Raw genomic sequence first — 24736 nt, 5'->3', positions numbered from 1 at the left:
GATATAGTTGTATAATAAGTCCTAAGCATGGAGACCCTATTAATTATAACTGGGGATAAAAACATGCATACGATCCGTTTAAAATTCAGCCCAAAGACCATGCACGAAAGTAAAATGTCGATATTGAAAAATCTTGAGATATTTTCAACATACCCTTTAATGTCTCAAATTTTTATTATTAAACTTTTTGCAGAAAGTTTAGAATAAATTAGGTCCTAAAGAGCCTATGTGATCCGCATTATTCCTGATAAAATCATAAGTCAAAAAGGACGAAACTGGGGATTACATGCAAAAAAGCAAGAAAGTAAAACACACAGAATCAAAAGAATAAGAAATGTCGAGCACCGCTGGGTCGACAACATGTCCCAAAAATAGAAAAAGGAGACTAAATATTGTAAAAGTACACAGTTAGTCATAATTCTATACATCAATAAAACTTAGAAGTAAGGTACTGGACACGAGCAAGGAGCTGCTGGTCCCTATCACGTGGTTTTGCCTGTCTGAAACCTCAGAACCTGTGCTTGACAGCTTGTACCTTAATTCTAATACATACTTCCCCAAGGACTCTAAAAAATGCATAGGAAAAGTAAATAAAAAAAAAAGAGATGAACTGTATGAAAATAATGTTAGCAGAAAAAAAAAACTATCTACATGCAATGCATATGAGTCATGTCCGGTGGGAAGAGCTTAGCAACACTTGCAAAAAAGAGTTAGTCATTCAAATTATTACATGCCCTTCCCAATTACAGGTGTATATGTGCTTCAGGCATTACTCCCCGTTAGAAAACCGTTGCTAATATACTAGTGCACACGTCTCACACCCAATAAACACACAAAAGTAGCACAAAAGTGACGCCTGCCTACGACAACCAAATCAACAGATAACTATAGCGAGGACATCGAAAAGTACTTGGCATTCTAGCTTTAGCTTAGCACATCATCTAACGTAGTGTCCTATCTCATCATTTAGGTGAGTGTAGGGTTTCGTCAAAGGTGGCAGGCATATGTCTTAACGGGGTCGCCGTCCATGGCCCGTCCTAAGGATCCAAGGATCCTAAGAGGTGCCACTAGATGTAAGTTTTATAAAGAACTTAAGTTTTAAAAAGTTAACCTTATGTAGGGTCTAAGCTAAGTTCCCAGGAGATTTTGCAGGTCAACCAATTTCTGTTCCACGCTTCATACTGCCCAGAGATGGTTGACCCGTGACCGCTCTAAATCTCCTCTAACAGTGACTACTTCCCCATCTCCTGGGAACTTACTTGAATGTGATGGCTGGACACTACGGCCTTGAAACAATTAAACAGCGGGTGATTGAAGATGACATTGTAGGTAGGATGAGAGTCCACTATCATAAATTCCTATGTCTCCGTAAACTACTTATCTCCTTCTCCCCAAGTGATCGCTAGTGGCATCACACCCAATAGTGGGTCGGTCAGTGCTACCATTGTAGATAAAAATACTTCTGACTTGTAAGTTACTTACTATCCTTGCTACAACTATAGCCTCATTGTAGGGGTTCCCCCCTCAGGGAAGGTCGCAATCTATGAAAGTGATGGGAGGGCAACACCCCCTCCTTTGTATGAAATTAAGGTTGCATAGCTCGTTGGGGAAAATTCGTTCTTTCGAGAATAGCTGAGACTATCCCGATGAAATAGACAACATTCTTCTAGACAAGCCTTAGTTGTTGTAGCTTTTCTGTCTTTAAATTGAGTGTCCCTGAGCCACAAACTCCTTAAGCTTCTCTAACTTAATTAGTTCTCTGATGAGGCTTTGGAGGTGCCTGCATTCCTCCGTGTCATGGTCGTATTCCCGATGATACTTGCCAAACTTCCTCGTGTCCCGGAGAAAAGCTTTGACTCTCATCGGTATGGCCTCCTTGAGGTACTCCTTGTTGAATGACATCTACAATCTCTGCCATTAATACCCTCAAAGGTGTGATCCGCGAGCCGTTAAACTTGTCGTAAGTAGTTCATAATGCTGAGTCAAACTCTCATAAAACCGAGCCGATCGCGGATTACAATTCCTCGCCCCGATCTCCTTGCTCGCTCCTCCAGCCCGATCCTTTGTTGTTGCGAGAGGATTAGCCATCTTCATACGCACGCCTAAGGAGCAGTTGGTGGTTCTCCCCTGACCTCGGCCTGGTGTTCGAGAAAGCCCTTTTCAAAGTCTGAGGCTCCACTGGTTCCGACTTAGGAACGTTATCCTCAGCGAGCATGTATTTTTTGGCCATCTCCAAAAACTCTGCCTTTTCCCGATGTTTTTGTAAGTTGAGGTTGAATGAAACCTTTCAGACCTCAGTCTCTGCTCCAAGGTGACATGTGCCATGTCAACTTAGAGGTCCTTTACATCTAGTATTTCTTTTTATAAGTGAAGGACATAGGAGCATATGCTCTCATTCAATCCCTACATTATATGTCATAAGGTTCATGTGCTTATCCTTAGTGCTCGAGCTCTTGCGAATTGCACCAAAAAAGTCTTCAAAAGTCCGAAAAGTTGTTGATGCTCCCACCTGGGAGTGATTGGAACCACTTTAATGCTAATGAACTCGGAGTGGTGAAGAACAATCAGCATTTGAGGCATCTGAAACCTTCATCAAGCACATCGGTGATCAAAATATGGCCGCCCCCGATAAGCATCCAACGCCAAAAAAAACCTTCATCAAGCACATCGGTGATGTGATCATTGGAATATGGCCGCCCCCGATAAGCATCCAACGCCAAAAGCTTGAACTTCTCTGAGGGTTCCACTCCAGAGATATGAAGGAAAAAAGGGTCCTCAGATTGACATGGAGCTTTGGTGCACCCAAGTCGTTGCTTCTTGATTTTCTCAGATCCTGCGTTGTCCTAGTTTTGTGAGTCATCGGCTCTCTCGGTGTCGTTGTTCAATCTTCTGTCGTTGTGCTCAAGTTCGGCCTCCTGTGACGGGTGCTGCACTTGGGGGACTCGACTTTTAGGACTGGGACAGCTCTTAGGACCTCCACGATCTGACCTGACACTAATCCATGATCTGAGTCCTCATCTCCTGCATCCCTCACTGCATACGATTTTATACGTCATCTCGTGGGGGGGTTTTACGTTGTTGCTTTTCTTTGCACCGCCCCCCCGCCCCTTTTGTGCTCCTCTTCTAGCCAACGACATGACTCTATGCTCAACACACTTTTTAATGCTTGTGAATTAAAAATTATTTGGGAGACACACCCAAGGAATTGAGCTCTACAGGGAGGGAGGGAGGGAGGGCAAGGAAAGCATAAGCACGATATAGAACAGTAAATTCACATAACATTTATTCATGGAATAGACTCCTATTTTTAGGAATGAATAAAAATATACAATTACATAATATGTCCTTAGTATACATATATATATGGCAGGGGTATTTTAGTCTATACATATATATAGCTCGAGGGACAGCGCATGTCTAGTGGGACTAATCTGGGGACTTGGAGAGGCATCCAGTCAGAAGTGGTCGGACACTCATAGAGTCGAGAGGGAGGGGCCATTAGGCCGTGCAGACAATAGGTCGAGCGTCCATAAGGTCTGGTGGACATCAGGCCTTATAGCCCCTTGTTGAGGATCGATACTAGCTACTCTAGAATATGATGGTTTAACCTGCTCACCTGGCCTGACCAAAGAGAAGGGCACTAATTTGTCCACATGAGTCTGATCAGATTGATTCTTTAGGAGATGTTCTACTCTTATCCATTTGAGAAGCACCGTCTACTCGGTAACGGGAGCCGATCAACTAAGTGTGAGGTCTCAGGTCGTCCTTGATGAGTCCCATGATGCCATATCACCTCTTCTGTTGGTTGTGAGATATCTAAAAGATTCATGCTGACAAATTTTTGATCTACATGAGTATAAAATAATTTATTATTTATTCTTACCTATACAATGTATAGTGGAATCTTTTATTTTGTAAAAGCTTACACGAGTTTAGTGAAAATTTATTTTTTGTAAGTTGTAATCTTATTGAAAAATAAAATGATGAGTGGTCGAATAATTTGTAATTATATAACGGTTTTTAATTTAATTGTGCTTTTAAAAAATATTAATTTTATGACAAACTTTTCTATTGTAAGTGTTGTATAGCTTAAAAATATGACCCCATTGAGCCGGAAGAATTGTCGTCGCCAGAGAAGAGCCACCAACCACGAGCCAACATAGCCAGCCACTTAAGCTGACCATACAAAGAGCCTCTTTGCCGGCCACCTCAGCCGATCGACCACCATGATTGACTAACTCTTAAGAAACATAATAAAATAAGAAGTAAAAAAGAAAATTTATATACATAACACCCAAACTATTATGCACTGCCTAAACTTGTCGGCTGTCCTTTGGCCGACCACCTCACCTGTCGGTCGATGGCCTTCTACTCCGGTCGACCATCTACTGGGCTTCTGCTTGGCCGCTCCGGGCGACCACCATGGTCACCAACTCTTAAAAGATAATAGATTTATATAATTACCACTCAAACATTACCGACCACCATCTAGCAGGCAGCCTCACCCATCCGCCAACTGCCTATTGATCGGCGAACCCCCCTCTAGCTGGCCAGGCCAACTGCCTCACCGCACGGTCAACCACTATAACAAGCCAAACTCTTGAAAATTTATAAATTTACATACGCAACACCCAAATCGTTACTACGCCCGCCGGTCGGTCGCCCACTGGCCGATCACCTCCCCTTCTGGCAAGTCGCCCACTTGCCGACCGTCTCGCTTCTCTAGTCGTCTACCTCTCAAACTGAAATTTTATTTGCATACTACTCAATTCTTATAAATATATATACTGCGAAAAGGTAGGTATTTATAAGCATATCCCCCAATTCTTCATCTTTACATATCCAACACATAAACTTTGATATTTTATTCGCTGTTTGGCCAATTGGGCCAGCCATCTGACGCAGATGATGGTAGCAACAAGAAAAAACTCCAGAAGGACCAGTTCAGATAGGAAAAAGGTCAGAGTGCCCCTCCTGACCCCCCTTATAAGAAAGGGATAAATGTAATCTTCTTCCTCCTTTTTTTCTCTCTATAAATGGATGATCTCTTAGCATGTAAAAGGGATCTCTTTATGCTCACTCTTTCGCCCTCATGTAGAAAGCTTGCTCCCCTTCTCCCTCACTTGTAGCCTCCGAGCTCAGAGACACTCCCAATTCGCCCCTCGATAGGACAATCATCTCTCACTCTCTCTCTCTCTCTCTTCTCACCCCCTGGAATCTGGCTCTATTTAATGGGCATGGTCATCCAGACAGATTTGGATTAAACATCCTAAAATGTACAGCGAGCATGGAATGTGTCACCGATAAAACGAGAAGTCTTCCGAGTTGAGAAAACCAAATGATAGAAAAATGAGGAATAAGAAGAAGAATAATAAGATGGAGATATAACTAAAGATGTGACGGGTCAAAAAAAAAGAGAAAGCAAAAATAAAAAAAAACATGATAAAAGCTTGACAAGACATAAAGCAAAAAGAAGAAAATATAAAAGGAGAAAAAGACAAAAAGAACAAGCAAAAGTAACGGAAGGAGAAGGAAATGATTCCCCTTATACTTGAACGGCTAGCAAGTCACAAAGAAAAAAAAAAAAAAAAATCACATCCTAGGGAAGGAGAAGGAAATGATTCCCCTTATACTCGAACGGCTAGCAAGTCACAAAGAAAAAAATAAAAAAAGAAAATCACATCCTCACTCTACCTCATTTACTTATTGTTCGTTAAGGAAGAAAAATAAAAAGTAAATGAAAGAAAAGAAGAATATAAATAAGATAAATGCAAATAAAAAAGAAAGATAAAAGACATCTCTCTTCTCACTTAAGTCTCTCTTCTCAGAGAGCACTCAAAAAACAAAATCACTCTCCCTCTCTAAGCCTCCCATCCGGGGCAAGCCAACGAATTCTCTCTAAGCCTCTTATCCGGGAAGAGCACTCCAAGCCACCCCTTTGGGACGAGCAAATTGAGCTCTCAAACCCTTTAAGCCTCTCCTTCGAGATGAGCGTTCCAAAAATCTCTCTTGACTTGAGTCTCTCCTCAAGAATAACAAACAAAGCTTCTTCTCTCCCTTTAGAAGTCTCCAAAAACCCATTCTCAAAGCTCAAGTTGGAAACATCTATAGTAGTGGTTCCATGCATCAATGAGACAAGATCCGTAAGGGGTAAGCCGTAAATCACCCCACTAGGGAGTCTCAACGGCCACCCCCATGAAGGCAGCGACAACACTGCCTAAAACTTGGCGTAAGATGAGACCCATCGGAGGTGATATTTTGATAAGAGCAAGAAAGATGGGTAAGGAGAGAGTTTGAGTAGTGAGAGCATTTTAACCCAAAAATCTAAAAAGTAAGCTTGATTATATTCTCCAAAGATCTAAACACTATCATATGGATATTTTTCCGTAAGACTTATTCACTAAAATATACCAAGATAACTGTTAAAATTTTAATGCTTATGCTTTCGGGGCTAATGAATTTTTTATTCTTTTTGCAACTCCATCTTCAAGAAATGAAAAACTCGAAAGCTTCATGTATAGCCCAAAAATACGACCTCGCCGATTCAAAAGGATCGTTGCCGCCGTAGACGCGCCAACAACCATGGACATAAAGGGTCAGCCACTTAGGCTGGCCAAACGAAGGAATGTCTAGCCGACCGACCACTATGATCGACCACCTCGTAATAGTAAAATAAAATAAAAGGTAAAAAAGGAAAACTTGCCTGTATAACACCCAAACCTACTATGCACCACCAAAACTTGCAAGCCACCATTTGGCCGGCCACCTCCACCCGCCTGCCAGCTGCCTCCGACTCTGGTGGGTCATCCACTGCCCGACCGATCTATTTTTAAAAGATAACATATTTACATAATTCTCGCCAAAACCTTATCGACCACCCTCTAGCAGGCCACTTCGCTCATCGACAAGCGACCATGCCATCTGATCGACCATCCACTGACCAACTGTCTCGCCCCTTTTGGCAGCCACCATGGCTAGCCAAACTCTTGAAAAATGCCACATCGCCTGTCGGTCGGCCGCCCACTAGTCAATCGCCTCGCTGCTCCAACTGACCCTCTCTCAAATCGAAATTTAGCCGTACATACTACTCAATTATTATAAATATATACACAACAAAAAGGTAGGTATTTATAAGCATATCCCCCAGTGCTTTGTCTTTACATAAGCTTTTGACATTTTAATCACCATCCAGCCACATGGGCCAACCACTCACCCCGACGAAAGAAAGAACCTAAACCCTTTATAGTGCACTTAGATCATTAATTTTTTGTATTACTTTTAAACTATACACACCCCATGTAAATACTTTTTTTTTTTTTAATGTATTTCAAGACTACAAAAATATGTTGTAACCATTTGCTTAAATATATTCTACCATTAAAAAAAAACCCACAATATTCTTGACACCAACCCCAAATATTTCTTAGATTTACATTTTTCATTTTACCACCAAATATTTGAAATTTTTCACTAACAAAAATTCCTGAAAAGATCAAGAATATTTCACTTAAAAGAAAACATTATGCATATCAATTATCATTTATAGAAAAAAAAAAGCATTTAATTTATATTAATATGATTTTTTTTAAGCAATATTTTAAAAAGTATTTAATTTATATTAATATGATTTTTTTGAAGCAATATTCATTTAAAAGAAAACATCATGCATATCAATTATCATTTATAGAAAAAAAAAACATTTAATTTATATTAATATGATTTTTTTGAAGCAATATTTTAAAAAGCATTTAATTTATATTAATATGATTTTTTTGAAGCAATATTTTAATTCCAGCCGATTAATCCCGCAGTTAACGCCACCGACTCACATGTCGAGTGACAAAAAAAATGCAAACAGTCCATTAAGCTCTTTAGTTCGCATGCGAGACGCTCGCGTACAACAACGAGCTACCAAACGTGCTTTCGTTGGGAAAATTAAAAAACTATTTTACAGTTAACCAAACCCGTTCGAAGGGAGCAGTGCTGTAAAGCTCACAACTTTGTTCTCCCGTCCGAATCTTTCCTCCTGAAATCGAACACTAGCCCTGTTGTTTCTCCAGTACTGAAATCGTCCTCCTGTAAATCGGGGAGAGAAACCCTCATCCTCAATTAGCCCTGTTGTTCTCTGCGGAGCTTTGCTTTACTCTTTCTGATAAGGAACCCCACCTCTGAGGTGGAGTGGAGGGTGGATCCCTTCTCTCCGTTTACAGGTGATGAATCAAGGTCGATCTTTTACTATGGAGTAAGCGTTCTCAGATTTTATAGAGTACAGCCATTTGCGGTGCAGTTGGATTCATCCTCCTTTTTCAGAATGTTCCTTTCTTTTTCTGCTGCATTATGTTTCTGAAAGTCTTAAGCGACGGACGGGTAGATTAAGGAAGGAAAGTTAACCGGAAGCGCTTTCATTGGCTGTTGTGGTTTGGGTCTCTTTCATCAGTCTTCTATTTTCTGATCCATTCTATCAGATCCGGTCTTGCAGTTGTCGGATCTCTCTTTCTACAGTCACTTGACCCATAAGATCAAGCTTTTTCTGTTTCTACTCCGATGGCAAACAAAAACCAGGCTCTGCGAGCCACCTGGTCGACCCGGATCCCTCCGCCGGCGACGAGCACCCAAACAGTGACCTTTGGCCGCCGGACAATGTCCGGGAGAAACATCAGCTACTCCCGAGACGACCTTGGCAGTGAGCTCGGCGGCGGCGACCACTCCAAGGAGTTTCTCAGCTACCACATCAACATTCCTCCCACTCCCGACAACCAGCCAATGGACTCTGCAGCCTCAGCTAATCCCGATCCCTCAATCTCCGCCCGCGTAGAGGAACAGTACGTCTCCAACTCTCTATTCACCGGTGGATTCAACAGTGTGACGCGCGCGCAGCTTATGAACAAGGTGATCGACTCTGAGTCGAGCCACCCGCAGATGGCCGGAGCCAAGGGCTCGTCTTGTGCCGTCCCCGGCTGTGGCTCCAAAGTCATGAGCGATGAGCGCGGCAACGATATTCTTCCCTGTGAGTGCGGTTACAAGATCTGCCGTGACTGCTTCGTGGAGGATTTGAAGGCCAATGGGACTTGCCGGGGTTGTAAGGAGCCTTATAAGGCGAAGGACATGGATGAAGTCATCGCTAAGGAGAAGCCCCAGTTATCACTGCAATTTTCTTTAGCAGGGATGTCGAAGATGGAGAGGCGGTTGTCGCTAATGAAGTCGAGGAACTATGCAAGAAGTCTGACAAGGAGCCAGACCGGAGAGTTTGATCAAAACCGGTTGTTGTTCGAGACTAAGGCGACTTATGGGTATGGAAATGCCATCTGGCCGAGGGAGAATGATGGTGACGGCGGCAGCGGACAGCCGGCGGAGCTTGTGTGCAAGCCATGGAGACCTCTTACCAGGGAATTGAAGATCCCAGCTGCAATCCTCAGTCCTTATAGGTAACTCAAACTGAATCGTGAGAAGTTAGAGATTGATCGATTTTGTTTTGCTAATCTTTTCCTAATTAAGTTCTGAACTCCTACCAGGCTACTCATCTTCATTCGAATGGCCATTCTTGGCCTCTTTCTTGCATGGAGAATCAGGCACAAGAACGAAGACGCCATTTGGCTTTGGGGCATGTCAGTTGTCTGCGAGATATGGTTCGCCTTCTCCTGGCTCTTGGACCAGCTGCCGAAGCTCTGCCCCGTTAATCGAACCACCGACCTTCTCGTTCTGAAGGAGAAGTTTGAATCTCCTTCGCCTTCCAACCCCTCGGGAAAATCAGATCTTCCTGGCATTGATGTCTTTGTTTCAACTGCTGATCCTGAAAAGGAGCCGCCTTTAGTCACCGCCAACACCATCCTGTCCATCCTTGCCGCAGATTACCCTGTGGAGAAGCTTGCCTGCTATGTTTCTGACGATGGCGGCGCCCTTCTCACCTTCGAAGCAATGGCGGAGGCAGCTAGCTTCGCCAATCTATGGGTCCCATTCTGCCGCAAGCACGACATCGAGCCGAGAAATCCTGAAAGTTATTTCGGCATGAAGCGGGATCCTTACAAGAACAAGATTCGTTCGGATTTTGTAAAAGATAGGAGACGATTGAAGCGAGAGTACGAGGAGTTCAAGGTTCGTATCAATGGTCTGCCGGACTCCATTCGCCGGAGGTCTGATGCGTTCCATGCTAGGGAGGAGATCAAGGCGATGAAGCGCCAAAGAGAGGCCGCTCTGGACGAGCCCATAGAACCCGTTAAGATCCCAAAGGCCACTTGGATGGCCGATGGCACTCATTGGCCCGGCACTTGGATTAACTCAGCTGCCGAGCATTCTCGAGGAGATCATGCCGGAATCATTCAGGTGCCCTCCCGTCACTATTCTATCATTCTCCTTCAAAATTTATAAATTTTCTATCAGATTATTTTAAAAAAGTGATCTTTTTGATTTTCTTCGTCAAGGTGATGCTGAAACCCCCAAGTGATGAACCCTTACTCGGCAGCAATGATGAAACCAAGTCCTTTGATCTCAACGAAGTTGACATCCGCCTGCCCTTATTAGTCTATGTTTCGCGCGAGAAACGTCCGGGCTATGACCACAACAAAAAAGCCGGCGCCATGAACGCCCTGGTTCGAGCTTCGGCAGTCATGTCTAACGGCCCCTTCATCCTAAACCTCGACTGTGATCACTATGTGTACAACTCGCTCGCCTTGCGCGAGGGCATGTGCTTCATGATGGACCGTGGCGGCGATCGCATCTGCTATGTTCAGTTTCCGCAGCGATTCGAGGGCATCGATCCCTCCGATCGTTACGCCAACAACAACACCGTCTTCTTCGACGTTAACATGCGCGCCCTCGACGGCTTACAGGGACCTGTTTATGTCGGCACCGGCTGCTTGTTCAGACGCATCGCTCTCTATGGCTTTGACCCCCCTCAGGCAAGCCGCCATAGCTCCTGCTTTCCCGGCAAAAGGAAGAAGGCCAGCACTGCTGCGGAGGAGACTCGCGCCCTACGAATGGCCGATGATGACGATGACGAAATGATGAATCTTTCGTCTTTTCCGAAGAAGTTTGGCAACTCGAACTTTCTGATTGATTCCATCCCTGTGGCGGAGTTTCAAGGCCGCCCACTCGCCGACCATCCAGCCGTCAAGAATGGCCGGCCTCCCGGCGCTCTCGTCATACCTCGTGACCTTCTCGACGCATCCACAGTGGCGGAAGCCATCAGCGTTATCTCGTGCTGGTACGAGGACAAGACGGAATGGGGGCATCGAGTAGGCTGGATCTACGGCTCCGTCACCGAAGACGTCGTCACCGGATACAGAATGCATAATCGAGGCTGGAGATCGGTTTACTGCGTGACAAAGCGCGATGCTTTCCGCGGTACCGCGCCGATCAACCTCACCGACCGGCTCCACCAAGTGCTGCGGTGGGCGACAGGATCCGTGGAGATCTTCTTCTCCAGAAACAACGCTCTCCTCGCCAGTCCAAAATTGAACCATCTTCAAAGAATCGCATACCTCAACGTAGGCATATATCCCTTCACCTCCTTCTTCCTAATCGTCTACTGCTTCCTCCCGGCTCTCTCCCTCTTCTCCGGCCAATTCATAGTCCAGACTCTCAACGTCACCTTCCTCACCTACCTTCTCGTCATCACCATCACCCTCTGCCTGCTCGCAGTGCTCGAGGTCAAATGGTCCGGGATTGAGCTGGAGGAATGGTGGAGAAACGAGCAGTTCTGGTTGATTGGTGGCACAAGCGCGCATCTTGCGGCCGTTCTTCAAGGCCTGCTTAAGGTGATAGCAGGGATAGAGATCTCGTTCACGCTTACCTCCAAGTCCGCCGGAGATGAGGAAGACGATGACTTTGCTGATCTGTATATCGTGAAGTGGACGTCACTGATGATTCCTCCGATAACCATAATGATGGTGAATCTCATCGGCATTGCGGTGGGGGTGAGCCGGACGATTTACAGCACGGTGCCGCAGTGGAGTAAGCTGATTGGAGGGGTGTTCTTCAGTCTGTGGGTGCTGACTCATCTCTATCCTTTTGCGAAGGGGTTGATGGGGAGGAGGGGGAAGACGCCGACTATAGTGTTTGTGTGGTCTGGGCTAATTGCGATTACTATTTCTCTGCTGTGGGTGGCCATCAATCCTCCTGGTAGTTCTTCTCAGATTGGCGGCTCTTTTACTTTCCCTTGAATTTTCTTTTCTATTGTTGTTCTAGAACTTATCAAATACATGTATTTATCAAGGAGGTGTGAAATCAGTTTGTTCAGGTATATGATTGGAGATAGCGCTGTAAACGAGCCCAGCTTGAGCGAGCTCAGGCAGGGCTCGTGTTCGGCTCTGCTCGTGTTCGAAATCGGTTCGTGTTCGAAATTAGCTCGTGAGCAGTGTGTTCGTGTTCGGCTCGAAATTGACTCGGAAAAATTAAATTGAAAAAAATAAATGTAAAGTGGGATTCGAACATGGACCAAATATATACAAAAAAAAGCAATAATCACATTGCCACACGAGATGTTATGATTTAAATTTAGATATAAATATATATAAAATATAAGTATATAAATAATTATATATTTCGAGCTACAACGAGCCGAACACGAGCGAACAAAGAACTGTTCGTGTTTGGCTCGCTTATAATTCGAGCTTTAAAAACTTGTTCGTGTTTGACTTGTTTACTCAATGAACGAGCCGAACACGAGCTACTTAACGAGCCGAACTCGCGAAGAATTGAATTGAGTTTTTCTTACGGCCCTAATTGGAGAGGTATTCTTTTTGGAGGCATTTACATGCATATCACATAACTCCTGTGTATTTACATATCTAACACCTAAATTTTATGTTTTACATTTATAACATCCTAAACCTTTTAAAGCACACAACAAATAGAAAATTTTGACATACATACAAGCCAATTCTTATGTATTTAAAAGTTTGATATTTATACTCACAACACTTTGATGTAGTAGTCAGCCTATGCATGAAAAAGGTATTTAATTTTCTTAAAATTTAAAAAGAGAGTGAAAGTCGTGGTATATTTGGTGTGATGTTAAAGATTTTAAAGGGCTATTTGGTTGCAAGTAGGATTTTTGTTTAAATAGGATTTAGTAAAATACTATAAATTTGGATGTATGAAATCTTGAAAATTATTTGTTATATTAATAAGTAAATTTTAATGTAAATATAAATATTGGATCAGGGTAATTTTATAATTATTTTTTATATTTTATTCACAGGAATTGATTTCACCAGCCAAAGTGCATAACTGAGCCTATCAAACGAAGTAGTTGATTTAAACTGGGTGTATCAGCCGAAATAGCTGCGTTAAGCCCACCAGCTGAAGTGGTACCTACCAGTCGAAGTAGGTGAATTAAGCCTACGAGCCGAAGGAACTGAGCATATCAAACGAAATAGTTGATTTAAACTAGGTCTATCAGCCGAAATAGATGAGTTAAGCCCACCAGCTGAAGTGGTACCTATCAGTCGAAGTAGGTGAATTAAGCCTACGAGCCGAAGTTGATAAAGCGCCCTCAAATCCAATAAAAAAATGCATTTCCGTTCAACGTTTGGTGTATCAATTAATTTTCGAGGCCTGGCACAATGCCTAAGCATAAAGGATGCCATTACATCGCCGACGTCGGATTACACACCAGGTTAGATCTTGTCTACATTAAAGTCTTCCCATCAAGGATATTAGAGGAAGCTTGTCGACGAAGCTAGAAGCACTCTATTCATTATTTTATGATTAATTGTCTCATGTATAAAAATGGGAAAAGAGGGAAAAAGGAGGGTGATGGCTCCTTGGGCTATTTCTCTCTCCTTAGAATCTCTCGCTCTCAGTGAGCTTGAGGTATCCTTGTGAAATCATCCATCTCTAACTTATTGAAAATTACAATCATATAGGCTTTTTCAAAGTCTCCACCAAGGATCCTTGGTCCATCTCTCTCCATCTTATTTCAAGTTCTCCAATAATTTCAGTCATACGGGAGCTTCTATCGGATTTTATATGTTCACGGACTATACGAGAACCTACGTCTCAAATGGATTTAACATTCTGAAAAATGCGGTCAACGTGGGTATCATACACTAATATTGCAAACAAGATCCCCTTTGTATCATCTGGAGGACACTACTAGAGAACGATGGATATTAACAGAGAGTATAATAAAGGAGATGAGGGATCTCATGAGGAAAGTGATGCATGATTTGCATGAAGCGTCCCAAGTTCGCTCTGGAGCAAGGATCCATATTGGATCGTCAAGGTAGGTAACTCGCAAACAGGATTCGATGAGGAGGGAGGTCGAGGTACATAGAGTGGACCGGAGCTATGCTCGAGTTGATTGTTGGCTATGGCCATCATCTCGAAGATTCGTTTGAAGTAAAATTTTTAGAGGTGCCCGTATCCACAGGACGCTTCTGATCTCATAGTCAGATATTACAGTAGTGACCACGATGGCCTTGTTGAAGGGACTTCCGCTAGCAAGCAATTTTAAGTTTGTAAAGATGATGGGTGGATGAGCCACTGTCCTTGTCATGGCCAAAGCAACTAAGTGAACTTTTCATGTCCTCAATCACTTTAAGCTTCAGGTCCATCTCATCCAAAGATGGATGGTAAAATGCTGACAACATGCAATATTCTTGTTGGAGTATGTTCATTGTTAATATCCTCGGTAGCTGCTTTCCCTTACCTTCGTGTGTTAGCCTCAGGAGCCACAAATTCCTTAAGTTTTTCTATTTTGACCGACTCTCTAATTAGGCTACAGAGGTTTTGAAACTCCTCGATATCCTGTTAGGGTCACACATGAATTATGCCTTCATCGACAATGGCTTCTTGAAGAACTCCTTATTCCAGATGGTCTCTATAAGCATGACTTCGATTGGGGGAAACTAAGGCGGACCTCGCCTTCTTTCAGGTCGTTCCCAACCAGTGCTTTATCGAGAGGTTTCCTCTCCTTTTGTCTAAAGTGCTTTTCAAAGGTGTTTTGGAAGCTCTTCATGTCAAAACAACTTCTTGGCGGGTTGCTTTTGAAACCTCTCTTCGACCCTTGAGATTTAGAGGAATCAGGTTGGGATTTGTATTCCTCCATAGAAATATGGTTGTTAGCAAGCTCCAAGAGCTCGGTGAAGGTTCTCAGCTTTTGCAAGCTAAGTGTGTACCTGATTGAACCTTCGCCTGCAGGAGGGACAACAATTTCTAAGATTTTTAAATCAAGCATTTCATTGGAAGCATGTGATGAAGCTTCTAAGGCTTTCCGAAGGCTCTTTATGGAACTTCAGAAGAGTTTGGGAGTCCTTCAGTGAATTTTGTGCACTATTAAATTGTGCGACAAATATTTGCTTAAATTCTTCGAAAGAAATGATGCTCCTACAAGTCAATCAACCAACGTAAAGAAAATCCATGTAACTTCATAAATAATAAAGGACATTTTAGAGAGTTCTTTACCCTTAATAAACATATACATGAATCGAAAGAAGTTACATTGTCAGCAGAGAAATTCCAGAGATGGAATCTTAAATTTCTTCGCTGCCTTCGCTTATGTAATCTCCCTTGAGGATGCATTCTCCAACAATCTTTGTCTTCTCTTTCTTTTGGCACCTTCGTCCGAGGATTCAAAAGATTCCCTCATTGAGATGTAAAACTCAACCCTCCCTTCTTCTTTTTCTAGCCTTGGTCCAAGAGCCCTTTTAGGTCTTGCTCTTAGTAGATGTTGCCCAATGCATCTCATCTGTGAAATATCGATCCTAATGATCCTGTGTGTGCCTTAGAATGGGCTCTAGAATGAGATATGGAGGTTTTTTCTCTTGCTTCTTGTATAACTTTTATCATCTCTTCCTTTAGCTCATTGATTTATTACATCACAAATTCTCTAGTTCAATCGATAGTATTCATTTGTTATTCCTTGCGCTAAAAAAATTCCTTGCAAAGTTTAAGTATGAACTCCAAGCTCACCTTACCTTTAAGGATGTTCAATCTTTTTAGGACGTCGAGTCGCGTGCTGTTTGTGAGTTCACACAATCAAGGAGAGCCACGTGTGAGAAAGTTGCATGAATAAGATAAATGTATTCTCCATACCTGAATTATATGATTTATTTTTCATTCATCCTCTAACGAAGCAGAGAAAATGATATGATGAGAAGAGGGGCAGAAAAGATTTCACAAGACATGGTGCAGAATCCCCTCAAGAAAGGCCTAGAGAGTCAATTACTCCCCAGTTAGTTCTTCCCTCTTATTATACATGTTTTAGAAAATATTAAAATATAAGTCATGTCGTACCAAATATATCCATAGTGTCTTAACGAAAAGATAGGCAAAGTGTATATTAATCCGCTAATAAATGAGGATGGGGCATATAACAAATCATTTGTCTTGACCTTTGCGTTATTAGAATCCCAAGAATTATTGAGGAGACGAGCTAGTCTAGTGAGTCTGATTGACTAGCTCATCAGATGAAACGGAGCAGACCGGTTTGACAAGCTAGTTCACCAAATCAATCTGATAGGTAAATTCAACAACTAATGTCAGACGACTGGTCGATCAACAAATTGGGTTGGCAGGTCACTTCAATGATAAATGTGGCTTCTGGATGTTTTGACTAATCAGGTTCTCGAAGCTTGGTAGACGCCAGCTTTGGCTAATTTTTTTGGTGTACATAGTGGTATGTATGTACATTTTTCTTTTTTAAGGAAGATTTACATACATGACACTTAAAATCCTGTGTAATTATGTATCTAACACCTAAACTTCAATTTTTTCATACATGCTGCCCTTGCGTATTTAAAAATTTTAAAAGTTATGGTGATATTTTTTATGCCATATGAACAATGATAATATTATTTTTGCATTGAAAGTATATATATATATATATATATAGATACATATGTATATATATAGATACATATGTATATGTACATATGTATATGTATGTATGTATACATATAGATATATATGTATATGTATGTATAGATACATGTATATATATAGATACATATGTATATATATAGACATACATAGATACATATGTATATGTACATACATACATAGATACATATGTATATGTACATACATACATATATACATATGTATATGTACATACATACATATATACATATGTATATGTACATACATACATATATACATATGTATATGTACATACATACATATACTAATATATGTATCTGTAATATATATATAGATACATACATATGTAATATATATATATAGATACATATGTAATATATATATAGATACATATGTACATACATACATAGATACATACGTACATAGATACATACGTACATAAACATATATGTACGTATGTATCTATATCTTTTTTTTAAAAATTGGAATGGGTTGAAACTATTATACGAGCCTCGATTATCCCTCATGCGCCAAAGAATTCGAGTATCACACCCTATACACGGGGTAAATCAAAACCCTGACCAGAGATGACTTACAACTGACAAGTAGATGCCCAACAAACTGATCTGAGTACGCGGTGCATCTCTCTCTCTCTCTCTCTCTCTCTCTCTATATATATATATATATATATATATATATTCGGTTTGCAATAATATATATCTATGTATCCATACATCTATGTATGTATGTATGTATATATATATCTATGCACACATTCGGTTTGCAATCAACGAAATGAGCCTCATTATTTTCCGAAAGCCATAATGGAATCCAGAGGCAAACACCAGCAGCAGCTGAAGATTTGTTGTTTCTTCGAGCTCATTAAGATGTTCGGAGTTTTATTTTTTTTTTCAATAATAAAATTTCTTCGAAATATCATTTGATTTATGCGAGTTAAATCAAGCATTAATAATAATTCAAAATTTCATGGAACTCAGAATACCCAGAAATATGGTATTTATGTTTCTTATAGCATGATTTATGTTAAGAGAATGAGAGATTTACATACATAACACATAATTCTTACGTATTTACATACCCAACACCTGAATTTTCCAATTTACTTTTATACACTTTGGTGTCATAAACATATGCATAAAACTATGCATCTCTTTTTTAAAAAGTTAATAATAATGATATTTTTGACGTGACATTAAAATTTGAGTGATATGTAGGGTTGTCAAAACGGCTCGTTGTTCGAGAACAACTCGTGTTCGACTCGTTAAGAAGCTCGTGTTCAGCTCGTTAATTTCGTTCGATAAGTTAACGAGCCGAACACGAACTAAGATGTGTTCGTTCGTGTTCGGCTCGTTTTGGCTCGAAATACTACTCATCAAGTATATATATTAAGTAGTATTTTAAAAAATATAATTGACTACAAGGCTACAAAGATTTATAACCAATCAAAATATTGATTAAGAAAATAGAATAAAAATTATTAAATTAGATTCAAATGATGTTTTAATATAAATAATAATTTTTAAATCTTGCTCAAACCCTTATTGTCTTATAACCTTTATTGTCTTATGACTACATGATTAGAGTTGCTAAAATGATTCTTTGTTCGTGAACAACTCGTGTTCGGCTCGTTTACACCCCTAGTGTTATGCACGTAAATATACAAGTTTGTGTTAGATATGTAAATACAAAAAAATTGTTTGAAGAATCAATTTTACCACAACATTTTCATAGCTATTATAGACTCAAATCTACAAAACATGTTTTTTACAAGGTGATGATTCTGCCATTCTTAGTGACATGAGTGAAGGATAAAAGGTTGCATATCAAATAATCATACAAAACATGCTCATAACAACTTTAAAAAAAAAAGAATTAAACAGTCTTTATTGGAGGATAAGATTTCAGCAGAAAATTTTGGAAAAACAATTTTACATCGCAGAAAATAAAAAGAAGTAATGACTGCTACTTACCTACCTCCAAGAAGAATCAATCTCTCATTTCTGATGCATCCACAGTGCAATATCAGTCCTAATAACACCACCATAGTGCCCTCTCCTACATTCCAAAAGTGATGAGAAATGCTGAACTGAATTAGAAGAGAAATAGTGCTGCTGAGCTTGCTTTATTGGCTTCATCATCATAATGGCCGGCAAAGGCACGAAATTCTTGCTGAAAGACGTGAAGAGTCGCCGATTTTTGTCGATTCGATCTGAGATTTCATCAGTCAGTTTATTTGAACGGAGCGAATTATTAGGATTTGGTGGCTGCTTGTTGCTAGGAAGCATTACTGGAGAGCCACGGATCTGAGCGGAAGGCTTGATTCGGTCGAAAAGACGAAGTAGCCAACTGCCGAGGTTTCTTCCAGCTTCTAAGTCTCTTTGTTGTATGTTCTTGTGTACAGTAACTGCAACCTCAAAGATGGCCCGTGTCCTCCTACAAGATAAAAATGATGAAGTAGAGATTTTGGTTTAGGATATTATAATTTACATTTGATAAGAATGCTCTCTGAAATCATTAAAATGTCTTTGATATGAGTACAATATATGACTGATCAATCAAAGTTTGTAACAGAGGCAGAATTGAGGGTTGACAAAAAATGTAATAAATATTAAAATTATTTTACTATGATTTAAAAGATATAATAATGATATAATAGCGATGTTATAATTCGAAATAATCCACTATTGAAATTTTAAAAAATACTTCTAAATAAAAATTTTGGTGCATGATATTTTAATATTTTATCTATTTTTAATCCAAATATTTAATTCTAGCCAGATGATTAAAATAAAAAATTTAAACATTGATCACTATTATGACCGACTCTTTAAAAATCAAACTGGTTTATCGATTCATCTCTGTGAAAACGGTTTTGAACCTAAATCAGAATGGCTTGAGGACAAATTCATAGTTTAACCAATCAAACTAGCTAATTCGGCATGATTTTTAAAACCATGCTCACCCCTCATACAGCAAATATAATAGTCACTAAGGAACATCCCAAGCAAATATAATCTTATTCAAGTAGCAAGTAAATGGCTAACATAATTTGAACAAATGAAATTACACAAGCATTACAAAGGAATTGGCCTATTAAAAAAAAACCTATTTATTGGTTCACTATCATGTATTAACATGTCTGTGCTATAGATGTTAAATAACACTAACAAATAATGTATGTTTGGCTTAATGTTACCTAGCAATAGCATTGGCCCTATTGTAAGATTACCCCACTCAAATTCTTTGTAATATTTCTTTTATGAGGCATTTACATACATAGCACACAATTCCTATGTATTTTCATATCTAACATATAAAATTTACATTTTATATCTCTACCACCTAATCTTTCATATCACATAAAAAGATTACTTTCTTTAACTTACAAAAAGTGAAATAAATCTTTTCATGATAGCTAAAGTGGCATATATGCAAAAATTGGAGTTTAGGTGTTAGATATGTAAAGAGATAGAATTTGAGTGGTATGTATGTAAATCTTCCTTCTTTTACTTCATGCCTCGGCATCTTATCCTCATCCACATCATATAAAGAAATACAAGAATTTCATGTATGTAAATCTTCCTTCTTTTATTTCATGCCTCGGCATCTTATCCTCATCCACATCATAAATACTTTCCTACACTCAAAAGTTCCACCAAACAGTGATGAAATGCGACTTCTATAGGAAGAAACCATTCAATGGTGAAGAAAAAATGAGAGAAAAAAAAGGCCATTTCAGCTGCTTGGGAAAATAATAATATAATAAACTCATACGAGAAATATGGCGTGGCTCGATTTTATCCACAACTAGATGCAGTAAGAAATATACAATCATTATTTATAAAATGATATCTGCTAATGTCATTAAGTCCAATAGACGACATCTCTCAAAAACACATTAAATACAAGGAAGATGTACATACAGCACTAAATTCCTATGTATTTACATACCAAACATTTAAACTTTAATTTTTGCATGCATAACTCCTTACCTATGCATGAAAACGTATATTTCACTTTAAAAGTTAAAATAATGGTATTTTTTATGTGATATGAAAGATTTAGTTGGCATCACCAGCAGATTCAAAGGGGGACTAAACTTTGGCCAAGCTGCAGCAACAAAAGCAGCAAGTTGGAGCCAGAGGGTAACGGGGGGGTGTTTGATAGAAGGATTTAGTGGTAACGGGGGCTGTTTGGTAGCAGGATTTAAGCCGAACTTGACGTAAATCCTGCCAAACAGCAAAAATATCTTCTTAAATTCTACACGTTCTTAAATCCTGCTTTTACTCTGTTTTGCCTTGAAACCAGGATTTAGTAAATCCTGTTGGAAGACAGATTTATGGGAGTTTCGGAGTTCAATCCCCTAGCTTCCTTTCTAGCTTGTTCTAATCATCACGAAGGAGATGATTTTGGCCGAAAATGGGAGAGGGGTAAGGCGAGGGCTGGAAACATAGTTTTGTGGCTTTCATTTAATTTTATGAAGAATTGCATGCATACCACTCAGTTGTTAGGTATTTACATATCTATTGCCTAAAATTCAATTTTACATATAGGTTGCCTTACCTATGCATGAATATATGTATTTCACCTTTTTTTTTTATAGTTAAAATAGTGGTATTTTTTATTTGATGATATGAAAGATTTGGGTGGTACAAATGTGAAAATAAAAAATCAAAGTTTAGGTGTTGATATGTGAATATATAAGTGGGTGGTATGTATGCAAATGCCAGTTAATTTTATTCAAGTTAATTTTTATTACTTTAATTGATTAATATTTAATAATTAATAATTAATTAAAATATTATAGGAAGATTAGATGAACTACCTCCCGCACATATGCCACTCATTTATTTTGTGCCCCCATTTTGAAATTTTTTTGGCTCCACCACTGAGTGGCATGAACATAAAAACATAAAGATTTAGTGTTAGACGTGTAAATGCATAGGATTTGGGTGGTATGTATCTAAATGACCCTAAATATATTACAGATGATTCTGAGGTCTGAACCAAATGTTGAAAGGCGAATATCAATTGTTCTGTTAGAATCAAGAGCGAAGGAGAAAAATTACACATCAAAACAGAGGAAAAGAAAGTCAATGAAGAAAATTTCACAAATCCATTCATGCTCTTGGAGGCAGAAAAACTGTACTAACCACAACATTTGTGATAAGAGTTGATAAAAATAGAAAGCCCCTAGAAAGCTAAGGGGTTTTTTGGATCACTTCTAATTTTTGTTTCTATTTCCTATTTTTTGTTTGTTTAGTTTATGTTCTTACTTGAAATAAAATATGTTTGGTATGTTATAACGTGTTTGGTTATTTTTGAAAACACTCGAAAAAACTTTCAGATGTTTTGAATGTTTTTAAAAATAAACTAATTTATTTTTGAAAATAAAAATTAAAAACATACACAACAAATAGGCATGCTTTTAAAATAAAAGCAAAAACAAAAATATAAAAGAAAAACAAAAAAAAATAATGATCCCAAACAAACCATAAGAAAAAAAAGATTATATAAGCTTACATTCACCATTGAAAAAAAAAATCATTGTCAAACATAATCATGACAAATACTAAGAAAACTTCAATGGAGAAAAAGGCAAAATGCTTTGGAATCAGAAATGTGTGCTTGCTATAGTTATTTTCTCCCCCAATCCGAGCCAATAAACACTAAATGGAGATAACTAAAAGGAGAGTTTAAATACATACAATCCAATCCTATGTATTTACATATCTAACACCTACACTTTGCTTTTTTACATTTATACCAACAAAATCTTTCATATCATATAAAAAATACAACCATTTTAACTTTCAAAAAGTTAAATACACCTTTTCATGCATAGGTAAGTTGGTATTTAGGTAAAAATTGAAGTTTAAGAGTTCTATATATAAGCTTGCTCTGTTTGGTACGAAGGATGAAACTTCTATCGTTGCCTCTTCATGTCGTCTTGCCCTTATGGGTAAATTTACGTATGGTATAACTAAAATAGAGTTAATCAGGAAAGAGTTTAAAATGTTAAAACTTAAAGGCTGGTGGAAGGTTGGCATCATTGATGGTAGACATATCTTTATACAACTGACAAACGATGAGGACAATACAAGACACTTTGCAAAACGATTTATGCATATAGAAAACAGTGTGATGAAATTTCGAAAATGGCCAATTAATTTTGATCCTAAAACTAAATTGCCTATAATACCGATTTGGATACGTTTTTCAGGGCTTAAACTCCATCTTTTTAATCATGAAATTCTATTTTCGTTTGCTGCTGCTTATGGCAAGCTTTTGAAAATAGATCAAGCTACTTATACTTTGTCTAGACCATCTAAAGTAGGGCTGTAAACGAGCCGAGCTTGAGCGAGCTCAGGCTCGGCTCATTCGAATCTAGCTCTCGCTCAAGCTCGGCTCATTCGAATCTAGCTCGCGTTCAAAATTGCCTCGTGTTCGAAATGGCTCGTGAACAGTGTGTTCGTGTTTGACTCGAATAATATTTTCATATTCGTGTTTGGCTCGTGTTCGACTCGAAATTGGCTCGTTAGAATATAAAATTATTTTAATAAATATTATTTTTTAAAAAAAATAATAATTTTGTCTAAAATTTTTTCAAGAACAAATTTCATACAAAAGTTCAAGAGATTTATTAACTAAAAAAATTGATTAACTAAAAAATATTACAAAATTTTACACAAGAATATTAATATAATTTGACAAAAACTTACAAAATAAGAACCAATTTATTACAAATTTTAAAATGTACAACTAAAAAAGAATACAAATAAAAATCTGTTCGTGTTCGGTTCATTAGGCATAACGAATGAGCCAAACACGAGCTTCTTAACGAGCCGAACACGAGCTGTTCATGAACAACGAGCTATATTGACAGCCCTAATCTAAAGCATAGATTCTTGTTGAGCGAGATATAGCATAGCAATTTTGCAATGAAATTTTGATAGGATCGCAACACCAAGGTTATTGGCAGACTGTTGAAATTGATCGACACTCTCCTTACTGTACTCATTGTTCTATGTTCGGACACCAAACCACATCTTGCTTTTGCTTGAACCCTCAACTTAGAGACTCTCATAATGCAGCACATACTATTTTACCTGCTACCAATAATGATATTGATATCCCTACTACGGTTGAAAATGCGGTTGAATTAGTTGATAATTTTATTATTATTACAGCTACTTTTAATTTGCATGTTTTATGTGCTGAAGACTTACATAATGACACAGATGTTAATCTTCAACACTTGCAAATTAAGGAATGTATGGATTTGGCTGAAAATTGTAATGAACACAATGCTTTTGTGGCTTCTGAAGAGTCTGCGGAAACATCATCACTTGCGGATCACAACATTACAGATAATGGAAATTTATTTCCCCATAGCAATATGGTTCACCCTCCTATTGTTGGGGCTAATTCTGATATTGCTGATATTAATGCTTTTTTATCTAATGTTGTTATAACATTAGACAATGAGTGGCAGGTGCAAAGACAGTCACGTAAAAAGACTAAGCACAATAATGAACTGTCTATGCTGAATGCTAGTAACATTTATTTAGTTAAAAATTTATCAATCTGATGGGGAACAATTGGTTAACTTGTCGGCGCTTAAAAGGGGAAAAAGTTAATGTTTTTAAATGTTTGGGGGTCGCCCGTAAGAAGCTGTCGGTCGCCGGAATCGAAATTCCGTCGCCCGCTTCGGAAGGACTTTTTAATTTACGTATATATATATAATTTTAGAAAAATATGAAATCAAACTGACCTCATATTTTCCATAGTTTAAATGAAAGAGCACTCAACCTCAAATCCTGTATCTACCCCAAGGGATAAACACAAGACTTGAGGGTGAGGCTCGATCAAATAAACTAAGAAAGATATGACA

General features: G+C 39.0%; 2 protein-coding genes across 2 annotated transcripts; one reads left to right on the top strand and one right to left on the bottom strand.

Moving 5' to 3' along the window:
- Nucleotides 1-7853: 7853 nt before the first annotated feature.
- On the top strand, nucleotides 7854-12222 carry LOC110023929 (cellulose synthase-like protein D2). The gene is made up of 3 exons (XM_020723586.1): nucleotides 7854-9425; nucleotides 9513-10320; nucleotides 10419-12222. The coding sequence occupies exons 1-3, from the start codon at nucleotides 8545-8547 to the stop codon at nucleotides 12156-12158; spliced, it is 3429 nt and encodes a 1142-aa protein (XP_020579245.1). The 5' UTR covers nucleotides 7854-8544; the 3' UTR covers nucleotides 12159-12222.
- A 6614-nt stretch (nucleotides 12223-18836) lies between these two features.
- LOC110023944 lies at nucleotides 18837-20367 on the bottom strand. Its single transcript, XM_020723607.1, has 2 exons — nucleotides 20360-20367; nucleotides 18837-19275 (listed from the first exon to the last, which is right to left on the bottom strand). The coding sequence occupies exons 1-2, from the start codon at nucleotides 20365-20367 to the stop codon at nucleotides 18837-18839; spliced, it is 447 nt and encodes a 148-aa protein (XP_020579266.1).
- Between the last annotated feature and the right edge of the window lie 4369 nt (nucleotides 20368-24736).

This window comes from Phalaenopsis equestris, unplaced genomic scaffold (genome assembly GCF_001263595.1).
Source record: "Phalaenopsis equestris unplaced genomic scaffold, ASM126359v1 Scaffold000237, whole genome shotgun sequence".
In the NCBI taxonomy this organism is placed as follows: domain Eukaryota; kingdom Viridiplantae; phylum Streptophyta; class Magnoliopsida; order Asparagales; family Orchidaceae; genus Phalaenopsis; species Phalaenopsis equestris.
Note: the sequence above shows the minus strand (reverse complement) of the source record. Positions and strands in the feature narration are given on the sequence as shown.

What these genes read in the sequence shown, in the direction of transcription:
- LOC110023929 (XM_020723586.1), top strand. Translation starts at nt 8,545, where the DNA reads ATGGCAAACAAAAACCAGGCTCTGCGAGCCACCTGGTCGACCCGGATC. An exon ending in GCAATCCTCAGTCCTTATAG is followed by an intron (nt 9,426 to 9,512) that starts GTAACTCAAACT and finishes AACTCCTACCAG; the next exon opens with GCTACTCATCTTCATTCGAA. An exon ending in ATCATGCCGGAATCATTCAG is followed by an intron (nt 10,321 to 10,418) that starts GTGCCCTCCCGT and finishes TTCTTCGTCAAG; the next exon opens with GTGATGCTGAAACCCCCAAG.